The sequence below is a fragment of the Mesoplodon mirus genome, assembly GCF_964341445.2.
Source record: "Mesoplodon mirus genome assembly, chromosome: 2".
NCBI lineage: Eukaryota > Metazoa > Chordata > Mammalia > Artiodactyla > Ziphiidae > Mesoplodon > Mesoplodon mirus.
The window spans coordinates 61,543,597-61,560,553 of NC_138977.1; the positions used below are offsets into that span (position 1 = coordinate 61,543,597).

The 16,957-nt window shown below is 42.4% G+C and overlaps 1 protein-coding gene across 1 annotated transcript; it reads left to right on the forward strand.

Annotated features, from left to right (window-relative positions):
* Positions 1-14,935: 14,935 nt before the first annotated feature.
* LOC309795992 (small ribosomal subunit protein eS12) lies at positions 14,936-15,586 on the forward strand. Its single transcript, XM_082608830.1, has 2 exons — positions 14,936-15,167; positions 15,280-15,586. The coding sequence occupies exons 1-2, from the start codon at positions 15,037-15,039 to the stop codon at positions 15,545-15,547; spliced, it is 399 nt and encodes a 132-aa protein (XP_082464956.1). The 5' UTR covers positions 14,936-15,036; the 3' UTR covers positions 15,548-15,586.
* Positions 15,587-16,957: the final 1,371 nt, after the last annotated feature.

Below are 16,957 nucleotides of genomic sequence, written 5' to 3' on the forward strand. Positions count from 1 at the left end.
ATAAATAAATAAATAAATAAATAAATAAATAAATAAATAAATAAAAATCATTTGGGCTTCTAAGAAGACCTCTGCTTAAAAAACAACAGCAACAAAAAAAGAGTTTAGAGAAAACCAATGATGAATTATCCTAGAGTTACCCAGAGCCAACTCTGAAGAGTTTCCTACCACCTGATAGACCCAGGACTGTTAAGGGATACTAGCCAAGATGACCACCTCCTCACAACCCTATTCTGACAGGCCAGGTGTCCCAGCTCTGATGCTGCTGACACATGGTACTGGAGCCCAACATTTTTGGTCAATGCATAATTTCAACAAATGATAACAAGCAGCAGCCAAGAGACCAGAGACACAAGAAGAATATTGCAAACCTTATTGCCTGAATATGCTATTCTCACCAGTATCCCTTCCACCTGGGTCAAGAGAGGATATTAGGTGGGTTACCTGTCTATTCACTGATTTAACACACAGGCCAGGAGCCCTCCCTTGTCTTTCTACCTGTAAACTCCAGACTCCTATAAAGTGGGTCTTTATAGGAATCATATAAAAACTCAGAGGATGAGGCAAAACACTGCCTTAGTTTCGAGGATGTTTCGTGTTGGGTACTTGTACTCCTGAGTGCTTTAGATCAGCAGTCCCCAGCCTTTTTGGCACCAGGGGCCGGTTTCATGGAAGAAAATTTTTCCACGGACCAGGGGTGGGGGTATGGTTCTGGCAGTAATGCAAGCGACGGTTCAGGCGGTAGTGCTAGCGATGGAGAGTGATGGGGAGTGGCAGATGAACTTCGCTGGCTCGCTCTCCCTCCACTCACCTCCTGCTGTGCGGCCCAGTTTGGTTCCTAACAGGCTAAGGACAGGTGGTTGGGGACCCCTGCTTTAGATCCTGCTTATCTCTCGGTTTTCAATCTTTACCTGAACTCTTAACTGTTTCCCTCCTGGTTCTTGTCTGGCTCTGCGGTTTGACTCTCAACAGATGTGTCTGTCCTAATTGGGCTTTCCAGCAGACCTTGTCCCTGATGCAGGCCTACATGAATCATCAAAGTCTTGCCTCTGTCTTCCCTATTATAGCTTTTCATCTTGCCCACTGTCTTAGCCCTGAGAGTGAGGAAAACTTGTCCCTAGGGCCTAGGATCTGAGAGTGCTCAGGAAGATCCACCTTTTCCTACATCTGAGAGTCCATTCTTAGACAGTTAAATTCTTCTAAACATCCTGTGTTTCCCAAAGTGTCCACATGGAAATCCCGGGAGGTAGATACTAAGTGGAACAAAGATTTTTGTAGCCAGATAAGTTTGGGGAATGCTCTGTGGACTTAGTTTCTTCTCTACAACAAGGTTTCTCAGAGCCCTTGAAATACTATGTTCAGAATAAAGGTCCAATAAGGGCATTTATACAGTTCACAATCCATTACCCCAAACCCTTGGGATGAGACGTATTTGGAATTCAGAATTTTTCAGATTTCAATAAGGTAATGTGGTGAATATGCTATTTATCCCATAGCATCCCCAGCAGAGTGGGACAGGCCCTGTAATCACATATTTCTGCAAAAAAACTTCTGGATAGTCACACTAAGTAGGTTAAATAACGAATCTGAAAACTTACAGGTCAATTTAGGTCAGGTTCTCTCCCTGAGTTATGAAAAAACTTTTGGTTTTCAGGACTTTTTGGACTTCAACATTGTGGATAAAGGATTGTGAACCTGTGTATGAAGCCCCACCAAATATATTTTGGCCACAGAACCCCTCTTTTCCAGGAGCATCCAGTAGGAATAGCGTCCCCAGACTCTTGACACCTGAGCTATTGGTCTGCAAAGCAACTTTCCCAGGGGAGGGAACACACTGTGGCCTCGCCAGGCACTCACATTAGCCTCATCATCTCTGGTGACAACTAGATGAGATGTGGATTCTAATAGCTGAACAAGGAGGTGGAGGTTGAAAGACTGAGCACCCACCAGACACAGCAGATCTGGTTGGGTAGTCATAGTGCTCAGACTTCAGGTCCTGGGTGGAAAAAAGGGGCATGAGGAAGAGCAGCACTGCGGAAACATGGGCTAGTGCTTTCCTCCTAGCACTCTTCCACATTTTTCAAATTGTTTTAAAAAACGTCACGTTTTTCCCTCCCTGATTATTGTTTTCTACTGCAAGGAGTTGTTCTGAGTGTTGCTGAGGGAGAGAGGCAGGCCCAGTGCTGATGTTCACCCTGAGGGCAAGATGCTGGGTCCCTGGGAAGATGGCTTCCTGTTGTTCTGGAATCATTGTTCTAGCCCAGAGTTGAGGTGTGGTTGTGGGGCGTACGTGGGGCCAGTGTCCCCTGGGTTAGGAGGAGGATGCTGGATTTCTGGAATATTTCCAGGAAGACTTCCTGCTTTGACAAAAATAACACAAACACAGGAAAAGGGTCTGGGGCCTAAGGGGAGGGAATAATGAACCAGAGTGGAGACTTTGGAATGGAGGCTTGTACAGAGAACAGCCAGGTACAGAGAAGCTTACCCCTCGCCATCCAGCTATGTTCCTCCAGCCAGCGGAGAGCATTTCTCCACTGAGGGTGACAGGTTGGGAGCTGGAAGAGGAGGACCAGTAACTCTTGAACCCTCTCCACCTTCCTCTTATCCACTCTGCACTTAGTGTCATATTTCACTGTAGCCTGGTCCATGGATGGTGAGGGTGGAGAGGGGACAGTGGACCAGTGGCCATTTAACTAGGGCCTCACGTTTATGAAGGGCCTCAAACACAGACCTTAAATGTGTAGGGTTTTATATCCATCAAAGAGCTACACTCAGCCTCACTCACTGGGATTAGCAGAAAACATGCATCCCAAACTTGTCCCATTACCAGATCACCAGCTGTAGTGTGCTGTAAACTATTATTATTTTCATATGGCTTGTGAATTGCACCATTATGCTGCATTACATGTGTGTATGTATGTGTGTATGGGGGGGATCACAAGCTTTAATTTACTAAGTATAAATATTTGAAATAGACCACAATTTAGTAACTATTTTTTGGCAATTAAAAAACATCAGAAGCCAAAAAATATGGTAGTAAACATATTTTAAAAAATAATAAAATGGAAATAGTCTGGCCCTATCTTCACATCTGAGAAGGATAAGGGGAACTCCAAGCAGGAGGTTCAGAGCGCTTGTCCCAGCTGGGTGGTTGGACTCAGAGCTTCTAGAGGACAGGGTATTCTGCCAGCCTCTGGGACCTCCTTTCACTGCTCTGGCCAACTCTGGCTTCATCTGCATCACTCTAGCGGCCTCTGCTGGGTTGGGAGTGAAAGGCGACCAAGGATCAGGTGGCACTCAGAACTCTGGCTGGGAAGCTGGGTGGAATTGCCTAATGGGCAGTGCGAGGGCCTTGGTATCAGAAGGGAGTCAAAGAAGATAAGATCTGACGACCTCAAGGCTGTTTATGCCATGCTCCAGTTTAACAAACTTCTGATAGTGGTGCTGAGGAAGGGAGGCAAGTCGAGATCCGAAGGCAAGAATGGCTGCACCCAGGAAGAGAAATATTCTATTGCTGGGTGGGGATTCATGACTCAGTTTCTTCTCTCTGACTCCTTTCTCCATATAGTGACCACCAAAGGGCCTGGCCTCTCTGAGAAGGGCAGCCATCCTCCTCCATACAGCTGGTCATGACCCCTCCGATTCAGAGAGAGAGACCAAGAAGATTTGCTCAGGCCTCCTGGCCACAGCTGAGTTCTGTTATCCAGCTTTTACTAAGGGACCTTGTTCTGAGGGCAAGTGGGAGCCTTACCCAGCCAGTTAATGAAAATCCTTCTTCTTGTGCATGTGGCATTTATCCCTGTGAGGTAGATGGTAGCGTTCAGGCCCCAAACCCTTCTTTGAACATACTGATGACCAAGTGGGTCCCAGTGAATACTGGGGATAAAAATAACACACGGGAGCTCACAGCTTAGTGCAGCTGCCGTGGCTAGTGACAGAAGCTGGTATCAGGTTATTGAGAAAATAGAGCCTTTTAGGTCTGGCAAGGGCTCACTTCAAACAGACAGAGGTTGTCGTCATCATGAGTAAAGCAGTTTATACCCCAACAGCTTGCCTTCCCCCTTCACTCTGTTTCTCATTCAACATTGCAGATGGAAACTTTAAACTGTAGAAAAAGCAGCTTAGTTTCATATGGACTAAGAACACTTATGTGTGAACTTTGGGTCCTTAAGTCACTAGTGGTAGCAGCCTCCCCCAGTTCTGCCTGTTTCTCTTGCTTTGTATATTACCCAGGGCCTATGAGAGCTGCGGCAGAGCTAACCCCTCAAGGCCATGGGCAGGTTCAGAGGTTTCTGAAATCATGCCGTTCCTCTACTCAAATGCCCGGGTCAGCCCGGGCTGCTTGATGGTGCAGGGCCTTGTCACAGTTGTGGATTTCACAGAACAGAGACAGTGGCTCAACCACAAAACGGTGGTTGGCTTTATCAATGGATAGTAAAGAGGAAAACCATATTTACAGTAATTGAAAAAACCTATTTCTGGAGCAGTCTGTATCTAGGAATCAGATTTGCTCAGACTCAGGATTACTACCTGCAATGTACGGGAAACTCCCGAAGATCAACAAGAAAAAAGACCAGAAATCTAATGGAAAAGTGAGCAATGGATAAATTAGGAAATCATAGAAGGGAAATCAGTAGAGCTGGCAAGTTTGTAAAGATATGCTTAACCTTAGAAGCATTCTGAGCAATGCATATTAAAACATGATATCTATCACTTTGCATCATTAGATTGGCAAAAATTAGACAAGTCATATATCACTTACCAAGTGTTGGCAAGGATGTGGGGAAAACGGAACCATTGCTAGTGGGAGTATAAACTTGTAGAACTATTCTAGAAGCCACCTGACTCTATTTCATTAATTTAAATATGCTATACCCAAAGAGCCAATGATCCCACTCTTTGGGTATATTGCTCACCCAAAACTCTCAAACAGGCCTATAATGGAACATAAACAAGTGTATTTGTCAGCGTATTGTGTGTGGAGGCAAACCTGGGTGTCATCCCTGGAGAAATGGAGCAGTGAAATGTGTGGATGCATGCTTGGAAGTACTGTGTAGCCACCAGACACAATGAACCAGAGGTACTTAGAGCCACACATCAATCTTAAAAACATGTGTCATGTAAAGAAGAAATACAATAAGATCTATGGTACAATAACATTTACGTAGACTGAAGTCACATCTATCCATAAAAGAGCACTATGTATCTTTTAGGAATACCTATATACCTGTGGACATACATTACACATATTATAGAGAGTGCCCTTTATAAGGTGGGGAGAAAAATAAATCGTTAGGGGAATGAATGGGAAAAAAATAAAAGAGGGCACTTACCTACCAATGATGAAATGATGCACCATCAACTGAAGAGATTTGTCCAACTCTCTGTGCCAGAGACATAAAAAAAATTGCTGACAAAAATCTTCATACAGGGATTTCCCTGGTGGGGCACTCGTTAAGAATCTGCCTGCCAATGCAGGGGACACAGGTTTGATCCCTGGTCTGGGAAGATCCCACATGCTTCGGAGCAATTAAGCCTGTGCACCACAACTACTGAATCCACATGCCACAACTACTGAAGACCGTGTGCCTAGAGCCGGTGCTCTACAACAAGAGAAGCCACTGCAATGAGAAGCCCGCACACCACAAAGAAGAGTAGCCCCCGCTCGCTACAACTAGAGAAAGCCCACGCACAGCAACGAAGACCCAACGCAGCCAAAAAAATAAATAAGTTTATTAAAAAAATTTTTTTTCATACAGATGGTCAAAAATAAGGGCATCTTGGGCTTCCCTGGTGGCGCAGTGGTCTAGAGCCCGCCTGCCCATGCAGCGGACACGGGTTTGTGCCCCGGTCCGGGAGGATCCCACATGCCGCCGAGCAGCTGGGCCCGTGAGCCATGGCCGCTGAGCCTGCGCGTCCGGAGCTTGTGCTCCGCAACGCGGAGAGGCCACCACAGTGAGAGGCCCGCGTACCGCTAAATAAATAAATAAATAAATAAATAAATAAATAAATAAATAAATAAATAAATAAAATAAGGGCATCTGGAGCTTCCCCTAATGATTTGAAGAGTTGGTGGCTATATAAAGTTTGGATAGACATTTCAAAGGAAGGACCACGAAGATCATCACAAAATGCTTCAGGCATCTTGGAGGCATTTTAAGGTGACGCAGGGATTGTATGAATGAGAAAGCAGGTGAAGTGTTAGGCCCCCAGGTGACATGCCCAGGGAAGTCATGGAGTGAAATTACAGTGGAAAGTATAGTGAAGATGCACAATGAGGGAAGCCAGAACACAGTGGATCCAGTCCTGTCCTGGGTGAGATGTCTCCTGATGGGCAAACCTCTGGCTCCTGGAATCAGTCTACGCAGAGAGGGGGCAGTGAGCAGGATTTGTTTGACTAAAGGAATCTTCATGGAGACCTCATATCTATGGGGTCCCTAAAGGCAGTCTATGGAGAAGCACATAAGGAAAGCAAATGATTGGCCTGAAAGCAAGGTGATAGAAAAATGAAGGAAGGCACTCTGTCCCCAGGTTAGTGCTACATGTGGGGAAAGAAAGGGAGCAATATAAGAAGCAGGTGAAATTTGTAAAAACTTATTTGTCCCAATGCAATATGGTAACCTGGACCAGAAAAAGGACATAAGTACACAAAATTCTGAACAATGTCTGAATTTATGTTTATAGTACAGTACTAATGTTAATTTCTTAGTTTTGACAAGTGGACCATTCTTAGGTGTGTGTAAGGTGTTTATATTAGGGCAAGGTGAGTGAAGTTCAGACAGGAACTCTCTCTTTGCAAATTTTCTGTAAATCTAAAATTATTTCAAAATAAAATTTTTTAAAAGGTAAAAGCTCCAGTCCAAAGGCATTTAAAAAGAAATGGAAATAAGTAAATATATCAATCAGGTATATATTATATCTAAGATGTGTGCATACATATGTGTTTATATGCACATATATATGTGCATATATGTGTTTATAAAGGTGTGAATTTTAAAGTTTGGGAGAATTTACACCAATATGTTATTAACTCTAGGTCATATTATAACTAGGATGTGGATGCTATAGGTTATTGATTCTTTTCTTTATAGTTTTTTGTATTGTCTGAATATTTTAAAATAAAAATGTGTAAATGTTATAATTATGAGAAAAATATCTCATCTGGATCTGTCTGAAAGAACGGGGTGCCAGGCTCAGAAACTTCCCTGGATGTCTTGCACAGATTCCAACCCCCACTGGGTCCCAGGCTCCATTTCTCCCAGGGCCAGGTATGAGCAAATCTCCTACAGATGAGCAGCCTTCCTCTCCCTCTGCGAGGTCATTGGTGAAAATGCGTAGTCCTGTGGGTGTTCAGGGAGAAGCACTGATGCTCTTATTGTTGGTCACAGAGCTATGAGCATGTTCACATTCTGCCTGTTACTGGGCATGTGTGGGATGCAAAGTGTGGTCTGTATGTATAGACTGATAGTGTTTATTCCTCCTTTCTCTCTCTCTTTTTTTTTAAGCATCTTTATTGGAGTATAATTGCTTTGCAATGGTGTGTTAGTTTCTGCTGTATAACAAAGTTAATCAGCTATACATATACATAGATCCCCATATTTCCTCCCTCTTGCGTCTTCCTCCCACCCTCCCTATCCCACCCCTCCAGGTGGACACAAAGCACCAAGCTGATCTCCTTGTGCTATGCGGCTGCTTTCCACTAGCTATTTTACATTTGGTAGTATATGTGTGTATATATATATATATATATGTATATCCATGCCACTCTCTTACTTCATCCCAGCTTACCCTCCCCATGCCCTCAAGTCCATTCTCTATGTCTGTGTCTTTATTCCTGTCCTGCCCCTAGGTTATTCAGAACCTTTTTGTTTTTTTTTAAGATTCCATATATATGTGTTAGCATACGGTATTTGTTTTTCTCTTTCTGACTTAGTTCACTCTGTATGACAGTCTCTAGGTCCATCCACCTTGCTACAAATAACTCAATTTTGTTTCTTTTTATGGCTGAGTAATATTCCATTATATGTGCCACATCTTCTTTATTCATTCATCTGTCGATGGACACTAGGTTGCTTCCATGTCCTGGCTATTGTAAATAGAGCTGCAATGAACATTGTGGTACATGACTCTTATTGAATTATGGTTTTCTCAGGGTATATGCCCAGTAGCAGGATTGCTGGGTCATATGGTAGTTCTATTTTTAGTTTTTTGAGGAACCTCCATACTGTTCTCCATAGTGGCTGTATCAATTAACATTCCCACCAACAGTGCAAGAGGGCTCCCTTTTCTCCACACCCTCTCCAGCATTTATTGTTTCTAGATTTTTTGATGATGGCCATTGTGACCGGTGTGAGGTGATACCTCATTGTAGTTTTGATTTGCATTTCTCTAATGATTAGTGGTGTTGAGCATCCTTTCATGTGTTTGTTGGCAATCTGTATATCTTATTTGGAGAAATGTCTATTTAGGTCTTCTGCCCATTTTTGGATTGGGTTGTTTGTTTTTTTGTTACTGAGCTGCATGAGCTGCTTGTATATTTTGGAGATTAATCCTTTGTCCATTGATTCATTTGCAAATATTTTCTCCCATTCTGAGGGCTGTCTTTTGGTCTTGTTTATGGTTTCCTTTGCTGTGCAAAAGCTTTTAAGTTACATTAGGTCCCATTTGTTTATTTTTGTTTTCATTTCCATTTCTCTAGGAGGTGGGTCAAAAAGGATCTTGCTGTGATTTATGTCATAGAGTGTTCTGCCTATGTTTTTCTATAAGAGTTTTATAATGTCTGGCCTTACATTTAGGTATTTAATCCATTTTGAGTTTATTTTTGTGTATGGTGTTAGGGAGTGTTCTAATTTCATTCCTTTACATGTAGCTGTCCAGTTTTCCCAGCACCACTTATAGAAAAGGCTGTCTTTTCTCCATTGTATATTCTCCTTTATCAAAGATAAGGTGACCATATGTGTGTGGGTTTATCTCTGGGCTTTCTATCATATTCCATTGATCTATATTTCTGTTTTTGTGCAGTACCATACTGTCTTTTTTTTTTTGCGGTATGCGGGCCTCTCACTGCTGTGGCCTCTCCCACTGCGGAGCACAGGCTCCAGACACGCAGGCTCAGCAGCCATGGCCCACAGGCCCAGTCGCTCCGTGGCATGTGGGATCCTCCTGGCGTTGTCACGAACCCGTGACCCCCGCATCAGCAGATGGACTCCCAACCACTGCGCCACCAGCGAAGCCCCATACTGTCTTGATTATTGTAGCTTTGTAGTATAGTCTGAAGTCAGGGAGCCTGATTCCTCCAGTTCCGTTTTTCTTTCTCAAGATTGCTTTGGCTATTCGGGGTCTTCTGTATTTCCATACAAATTGTGAAATTTTTTGTTTTAGTTCTGTGAAAAATGCCATTCGTAGTTTGATAGGGATTGCATTGAATCTGTAGATTGCTTTGGGCAGTATAGTCATTTTCACAGTGTTGATTCTTCCAATCCAAGAACATGGTATATCTCTCCATCTGTTTGTATCATCTTTAATTTCTTTCATCAGTGTCTCATAGTTTTCTGCATACAGGTCTTCTGTCTCCTTAGGTAGGTTTATTCCTAGGTATTTTATTCTTTTAGTTGCAGTGGTAAATGGGAGTGTTTCCTTAATTTCTCTTTCAGATTTTTCATCATTAGTGTATAGGAATGCAAGAGATTTCTGTGCATTAATTTTGTATCCTGCTACTTTACCAAATTCATTGATTAGCTCAAGTAGTTTTCTGGTACCATCTTTAAGATTCTCTATGTATAGTATCATGTCATCTGCAAACAGTGACAGTTTTACTTCTTCTTTTCTGATTTGGATTCCTTTTATTTCTTTTTCTTCTCTGATTGCTGTGGCTATAACTTCCAAAACTATGTTGAATAATAGTGGTAAGAGTGGGCAACCTTGTCTTCTTCCTGATCTTAGTGGAAATGCTTTCAGTTTTTCACCATTGAGAACGATGTTGGCTGTGGGTTTGTCATATATGGCCTTTATTATGTTGAGGTAAGTTCCCGCTATGCCTACTTTATGGAAGGTTTTTATCTTCCTTTCTCTTTTGATCTTTAGTACTTCTTAATGACAAAAGTAATTAATAGATGTGCCCTCTAACAAATTTAGAAAACATGAATGTGTAAATAAAAAAGTAGAAATCCCCCATATATGCCTCAAGCACGTTTTCAAAAATAGACTTTTTAAAGAAAAGTTTTAAATTTACAACAAAATTGAGTGGAAGGTACAGAGATTTCCCATATACTCCCTACCCCCATCCACACACAGCCTCCCCCAGTATCAACATTCCCCACCAGAGCGGTATATTTGTTACAATTGATGAACCTGTGCTGACACATCACAGTCACCCAAAGTCCATAGTTGACATTAGGGTTCACTCTTGGTGTTGTACATTCTATGGGTTTTGACAAATGTATAGTGACATATATCCACCATTTTCATATAATACAGCGTAATTTCACAGCCCTAAAAATCCTCTGTGCTCCACCGATTCATTTCTCCCTTGACATTTTTCATATCAGTAAATGTGTATATTTGTCATTCCTTTGAATGGTTACATAGTATTCCATTGAATCATGTACCATAATGTAGGCATTTTCTAAGCCTCTGCTAATACAAATGCATCTATGCACATACTTGCACCTGTATCTTGGGCAGTCATGCTATTTCTGTGGGAGAGATTCTTTCCGTGGGACTATTGAGTCACACATTTACAATTTTGAAAGAAATCGCCCTCTAAAGGCCTTCATTCATTCAACAAATATTTATTGGGTACTATTTTGCATCAGACATTTATGAGACCCTAGGAATTCAGCTATGAATAAAACAGACACAGTTCCTAGTAGAGGACGTTATCACTAAACAAATAATCACACAAACCAATATTATTGCAACTGTAACTTCTCGAAAGAAAAGAAAATGTTATTGGAGAATGTAGACAGAAGAACCTAATTTATACTGGGGGTTCAGAGACAGCCTCCATCAGGCTGAGAATTCAAGGATGAATAGGAATAGACTAGGAAGAGTGGGGGTCCGGGAGATGACTGGGAGAGAAGGGGCCTTCCAGACAAAGGGAAGGCCTGTGTGGAGGCCCTGAGGTGGACAGTGTGCTGAGTTGGAGGAACATGAGGGCCAATGTCAGGGAAATAATCTGGAAGCGAGGCTAAAGGGGAAGCCTGGGCCAGGCCGTGCTTGGTCCTCTAGGCTGCCTGATTTACAGTCTCCCTAACAGAGCAGGAAGGGGTCCATTTCCTGTACCTTTGAGACCAGCAATGCTTAGAGGTGTTTTCTTCCCTCCACTCTGTTACTGTGTGAACATTCCTTGATTGTGGCCATGCCTTGATTTTCAATACGAGCCTTTTTGAGAAGTGTGTAACAGCTCACATTGAGATTGCCAGATTCAAAATACACATCAAATGTACTTCACAAAGTTAACCAAATTCCCCAAATCCCTGTGCATCCCAGCATATTTATTCTATTTTAGGACTTAAAGTATGAGAGAAATTTCCTGTTTCTGTAAAACCAATCTGTTCATCTAAAGCAAATGGTACTTGTTCCATTCAGCTCACGTTCCAGAAGCTCTCTCTGGGGTTCCCGGATCCTGCCTTGTTCCAGCCAATGAAATGCAAGACTTGTGTGGGAGGAAGAGTGCTGGGCAGCTGGCCTTTTCGAGTCATGCTTTCAAGTTCCACTCTTGTTACTGCAGGTGCTGCTGTCAAATACAGGCCTCCCAGTCTGTGTGTCCCCTCTGGGCTCCCACAGCATCCTGGGATAAACCTGTCATCACAAGGTCCATGCTGTTATTTAATCTTTCCTATTGGTGTTCAATAAGTGTTTATGGAACGGATATACTGCATTAGCAGAAGGTAGAAAACATCTAAATCATGGTATATCATTTAATGGAATACTATGCAAGCATCAAAAAGGATGGGGTGGGTAGATAGATATATATTTACCGATGTAGAAAGATGTCCATGAGCTACTAGGTGAAAAAAACAAGTTACAGAACACAAATAGTACAGGCTTCTTTTTCTTTTTTAAAATTGTACACACACATATATATTTACATATATGGAAGACGTTTATGTTTTTATTTATACATTTCTGTATTGTCTGAATTTGTTACAGTGCACAGATGTGAGTTTTGTAATTAAAATGAATAAAGGAATGGATGAACAAGGGACTTTTTAGGATTTTCAGAGGGGTGAATGGAAAAGAAAACTCACTCTTTAGGTTCCTCTCCATGACCTATTTACCAAGTCTGAGACTTGTTCTTTCAACTTCTGTTTGAATAGTATTTTTTTTTTTAATTACTAAAAGGGACTTCCCTGGTGGCACAGTGGTTAAGAATCCGCCTGCCAATGCAGGGGACACGGGTTCAAGCCCTCGTCTGGGAAGATCCCACATGCCGTGGAGCAACTAAGCCTGTGTGCCACAACTATTGAGCCTGCGTTCTAGAGCCCATGAGTCACAACTACTGAGCCTGCGTGCTACAGCTACTGAAGCTCGCATGCCTAGAGCCCATGCTCTTCAACAAGAGAGGCCACTGCAATGAGAAGCCCACACACAGCCAAGAAGAGTAGCTGACGCTCGCCACAACTAGAGAAAGCCCGCGTGAAGCAGTGAAGACCCAATGCAGCCAAAAATAAATAAATAAATTAAAAAATCTTAAAAATTACTAAAGGGTGTTCATAATATAATAAGTAAAAAACAGGCTCAGAAAACCTGAGAAAAATTTGTATATGTATAGAAAAAGATCTCAGAGCAAACTGCTTATAGAGCTATCCCTGAGTATGGGGTGGATTAGGGAAAACCTTTACTTCTATTGCTTAGGGAAAACCTTTACTTCTATTGCTTGAATATTTTGCAATATGTATATATTTCTTTTATATGTATAATAATAATAAAGGGTTAATTTCCTTTTTTTACTATTTCCATACTTCCTTTTCATTCAAGATTTATTCATTCACCCAGTAAATATTTACTGAGCAACCGCTATCAGCCTGACACAGTGCTAGAAGTTTTTCTTCATTTTTTAAAGTAAAAAAAAATTTTTTTTTATTTAGCCATTCTAGTAAGTGGTACCTAATTTTTTTAGTTTTAATTTGCACTTCCCTAATAACTAATGAGGCTGATCATCTTTTCATATGCTTATTGACCATTTGTATAACTCCTTTAGAGAAATGTCCATTCAAATCCTTTGCTCTATTTTTTTTTTTTTTTTTGGCCACACTGCATGATTTGTGGGATTTTAGTTCCCCAACCAGGGATCAAACCCGGGCCCTCCACAGTGAGAGCACCGAGTCCCAACCCACTGGACCTCCTGGGAATTCCCCAGAGGATTTTCTTCTTAAGGAGCTCATAGTCTAGTGGAGAAGACTCTTAAGAAACAGTGCGATGTGAGAGGATGTTTAGCACCAAGTGTTATGGGGGTCTCCATCTGCCAGGAGAGTCAAAGAATAACCAGGGAGCATTTTGCAGAGGAAATGGTGCTTATGCTGAGTTTTAAAGAATAAGGAGGTGGTTGCCATTTGGACAAGGTGAGGAAGGGTATTCCACAGGAAGAGAATACCTTGTATGAAAACATCTTTTATAAAAATCTAGAGGAGTGGGCTTCCCTGGTGGCACAGTGGTTGAGAATCTGCCTGCTAATGCAGGGGACATGGGTTCGAGCCCTGGTCTGGGAAGATCCCACATGCCGCGGAGCAACTAAGCCTGTGAGCCACAACTACTGAGCCTGTGCGTCTGGAGCCTGTGCTCTGCAACAAGAGAAGGCCGTGACAGTGAGAGGCCCACGCACCGTGATGAAGAGTGGCCCCCGCTTGCCACAACTAGAGAAAGCCCTCGCACAGAAATGAAGACCCAACACGGCCAAAAAAAAAAAAAAAAAAATCTAGAGGAGTGAAAGAGGCTATCCTGCTCATGAACATTAAATAGGTCAGTGTGGTGGAGACACCAGGGACGTGGGGAGAAGATGGGCTGGAGAAAGACACCCTAGGAAGAGTAAGAAGCCTTTGAAGAACCTTGTGTGAGCTATAGAGCAGCTATATAGCTGCCCATTTAATAACTGAATAAACTGAGTCACAGAAAGGCTAAATGACTTGCCCAAGTCCACATTACAGGAGGAGGCCAAGCTGTAACATAGTTCTAGGGTTTTTATGCTTCAGGCTACAGTGCTTCCTGGGCCAGGCCCTATCCTTGACAGCGTTCTGATGTTCTGGCTTGAACCACTCCAAGTTGTTAGCAAAGAAGAACAGGCCGACCTCACAGTAGGCTCTGACCACGCTGGCCACACACTTGGCACACCCTTGTACCAGAAGCCACAAGAGAGCTTTCTCTAAGAGAGCTTTTCTTAGAAAATGACATATGCACACTCAATCTTGAAGTTGGTGGATACCCCTCAGAAATGATGGAGGAGGCAGCTTCCTGGCACCCAGCTGTCCTGGGGAGCCACTTTCCATTCTTGCTGCCAGCATGTAAGTGGTACTTAGGCCACTTGTTCCCACCCAAGCCAGAGAGCCATGGATGTAGCAGTTGCTCAGATCCAGAGCTTGATGCTGCTGCACAGGCTCTGAAATCAGAAAGAGGTATTCCTCACACTCGCTCTAATGGCTAAAATGAAAAGACTGACAATTCCATGTGTTGACAAGGACATGGAGAAACTAAATGATTTGGCAGTATTTATTAATGTTAAATATATTCCTACCTAAGAAAAATGTTCATGATAGTATTATTCAAAATGGCCTAAAACTGGAAACAACCTAAATATTCATCAACAGAATGGATAAATAAATTAGGTGGTATATTCATAAAATCATATACTATTCAGCAATAAAAAGGAACAAACTCTTGATACATACAACAATGTGGATAAATCTTAGACGTACTGTATTGAGCAAAAGAAGCCAGAAACAAGAGTATGATTCCAGCTCTTTCCCTGCCGCCGCGGAGCCGCGCGGAGGCGGAGGCGCGGGTGCACTCAAGATTCGGCTCCACCCGTAACCCACCGCCATGGCCGAGGAAGGCATTGCTGCTGGAGGTGTAATGGACGTTAATACTGCTCTGCAAGAGGTGCTGAAGACCGCCCTCATCCACGATGGCCTAGCACGTGGAATTCGCGAAGCTGCCAAAGCCTTAGACAAGTTGGCCAGTTGAATCCAGTGAAAACAGCACTTGTTGGAAAGTTCCTGATACGAGTCTACTATCTGTACCTTGAAAATACTCTGCAACATTAAGGGTCTGGGCTAGTAACAGGCGCCAAGCCCATCTCTGTGTGCTTGCATCCAACTGTGATGAACCTATGTATGTCAAGTTGGTGGAGGCCCTTTGTGCTGAGCACCAAATCAACCTGATTAAGGTTGATGACAACAAGAAACTAGGCGAATGGGTAGGCCTCTGTAAAATTGACAGAGAGGGAAAACCCCGTAAAGTGGTTGGCTGCAGCTGTGTGGTGGTTAAGGACTATGGCAAGGAGTCTCAGGCCAAGGATGTCATCGAGGAGTACTTCAAATGCAAGAAATGATCAAATAAAAAAAACTAGGCTCTTGAAAAAAAAAAAAAAGAGTATGATTCCATTCATATGAAGTTCAAGAATAGGAATCAAGAATTTGATTTTGAAGTTCTAATCAAATCTATGAGGATAGAAGTCAGAATATTGGTTACCTTGGAAGTTAGAGGGAGTGGGTATTTGCTGGAAAGGGGCATAAAGGAATGGAAGTGTTCTGATTTTGATCTGGTGGTGGCCACATGGGTATATGTATATTAAGTGTATGTAAGGGACAGTGCAATACAGTACTGTGAGAGAGAGAGAGAGAGAGAGAGGGAGGGAGGGAGGGAGAGAGAGAGGGAGGGAGGGGGAGAGAGAGAGAGAGAGAGAGAAAGAGAGAGAGAGGCAGAGAGGTAAGTCTTGATTCTAGTTCCCAGTTCTACTCCTGTGGCTTCTGGGCAAGTTACTTAACATTTATGATTCCCTTGTCTCATCCATAAAATGGGGATAACAGTATCCCTCTCATAGGGTAGTTCTTAAATTAAATTTTTATTTTTATTTTATTGTGGTAAGAACACTTAACATTAGATCTACTCTCTTCAGAGATTTTTAAGTGTGTAGTACAATATTGTTAATTATAGTCATGATGCTATACAGCAGATCTAGAACTTATTCATTTTGCATTACTGAAGCCTTAAACCTATTGATTAACAGCTCTTCATTTCCCCCTCCAGCCTGCCTCTGGCAAGCAGTGTTCTGCTTTCTGCTTCTATGAGTTTCACTATTTAAATTCCTTATATAAGTAGAATCATAGAGTATTTGTCCTTCTGTAACTGACTTATTTCACTTAGTATAATTTCCTCAAGGCTCCACCATGTTGTCACATGTTTTTAGGATTTCCGTCTTTTTTAAGGCTGAATAATATTCCATTGTATATATTTACCACATCTTCTTTATCCATTCATCCTTTAATGGACATTTAGATTGTTTCCACATCTTGACTATTGTGAACAGCGCTGCAGTGAACATGGCAGTGCTAATATCTCTTTGAGGTTCTGATTTCAATTCTTTTGCATAGATACCCAGGAGTGGGATTGCTAGATCATATGGAAGTTCTATTTTTAATTTTTGAGGAACCTCCACACTGCTTTCCATAGTGGCTGCACCATTTTGCATTCCCACCAACAAGGTACAAGGGGTCTAATTTTACATCCTTGCCAACACTTTTTTGCCTCAGGTAATTTTAAGAGTCGAATGAGATAATGCACAAAACTCTCTTAGTCCAAGAGGCTGAAAAAAAAAAACTGAGTTTGGCAAAAGTTATTCTCACTGTTGCTTCTCATCCACCACTTACCCCACCAGGAACAGGTCCCTGAAGCCTCACCCCCCCAAAAAAATAATTCATCACCAGGTTGTGTCAGATCTCCAGGCAGTGTTCCCAAGCCC

Coding starts and splice junctions, on each gene's coding strand:
- LOC309795992 (XM_082608830.1), top strand. CDS start 15,037: ATGGCCGAGGAAGGCATTGCTGCTGGAGGTGTAATGGACGTTAATACT. Junction 15,168..15,279: donor GCTGCCAAAGCCTTAGACAA/GTTGGCCAGTTG, acceptor GGCTAGTAACAG/GCGCCAAGCCCATCTCTGTG.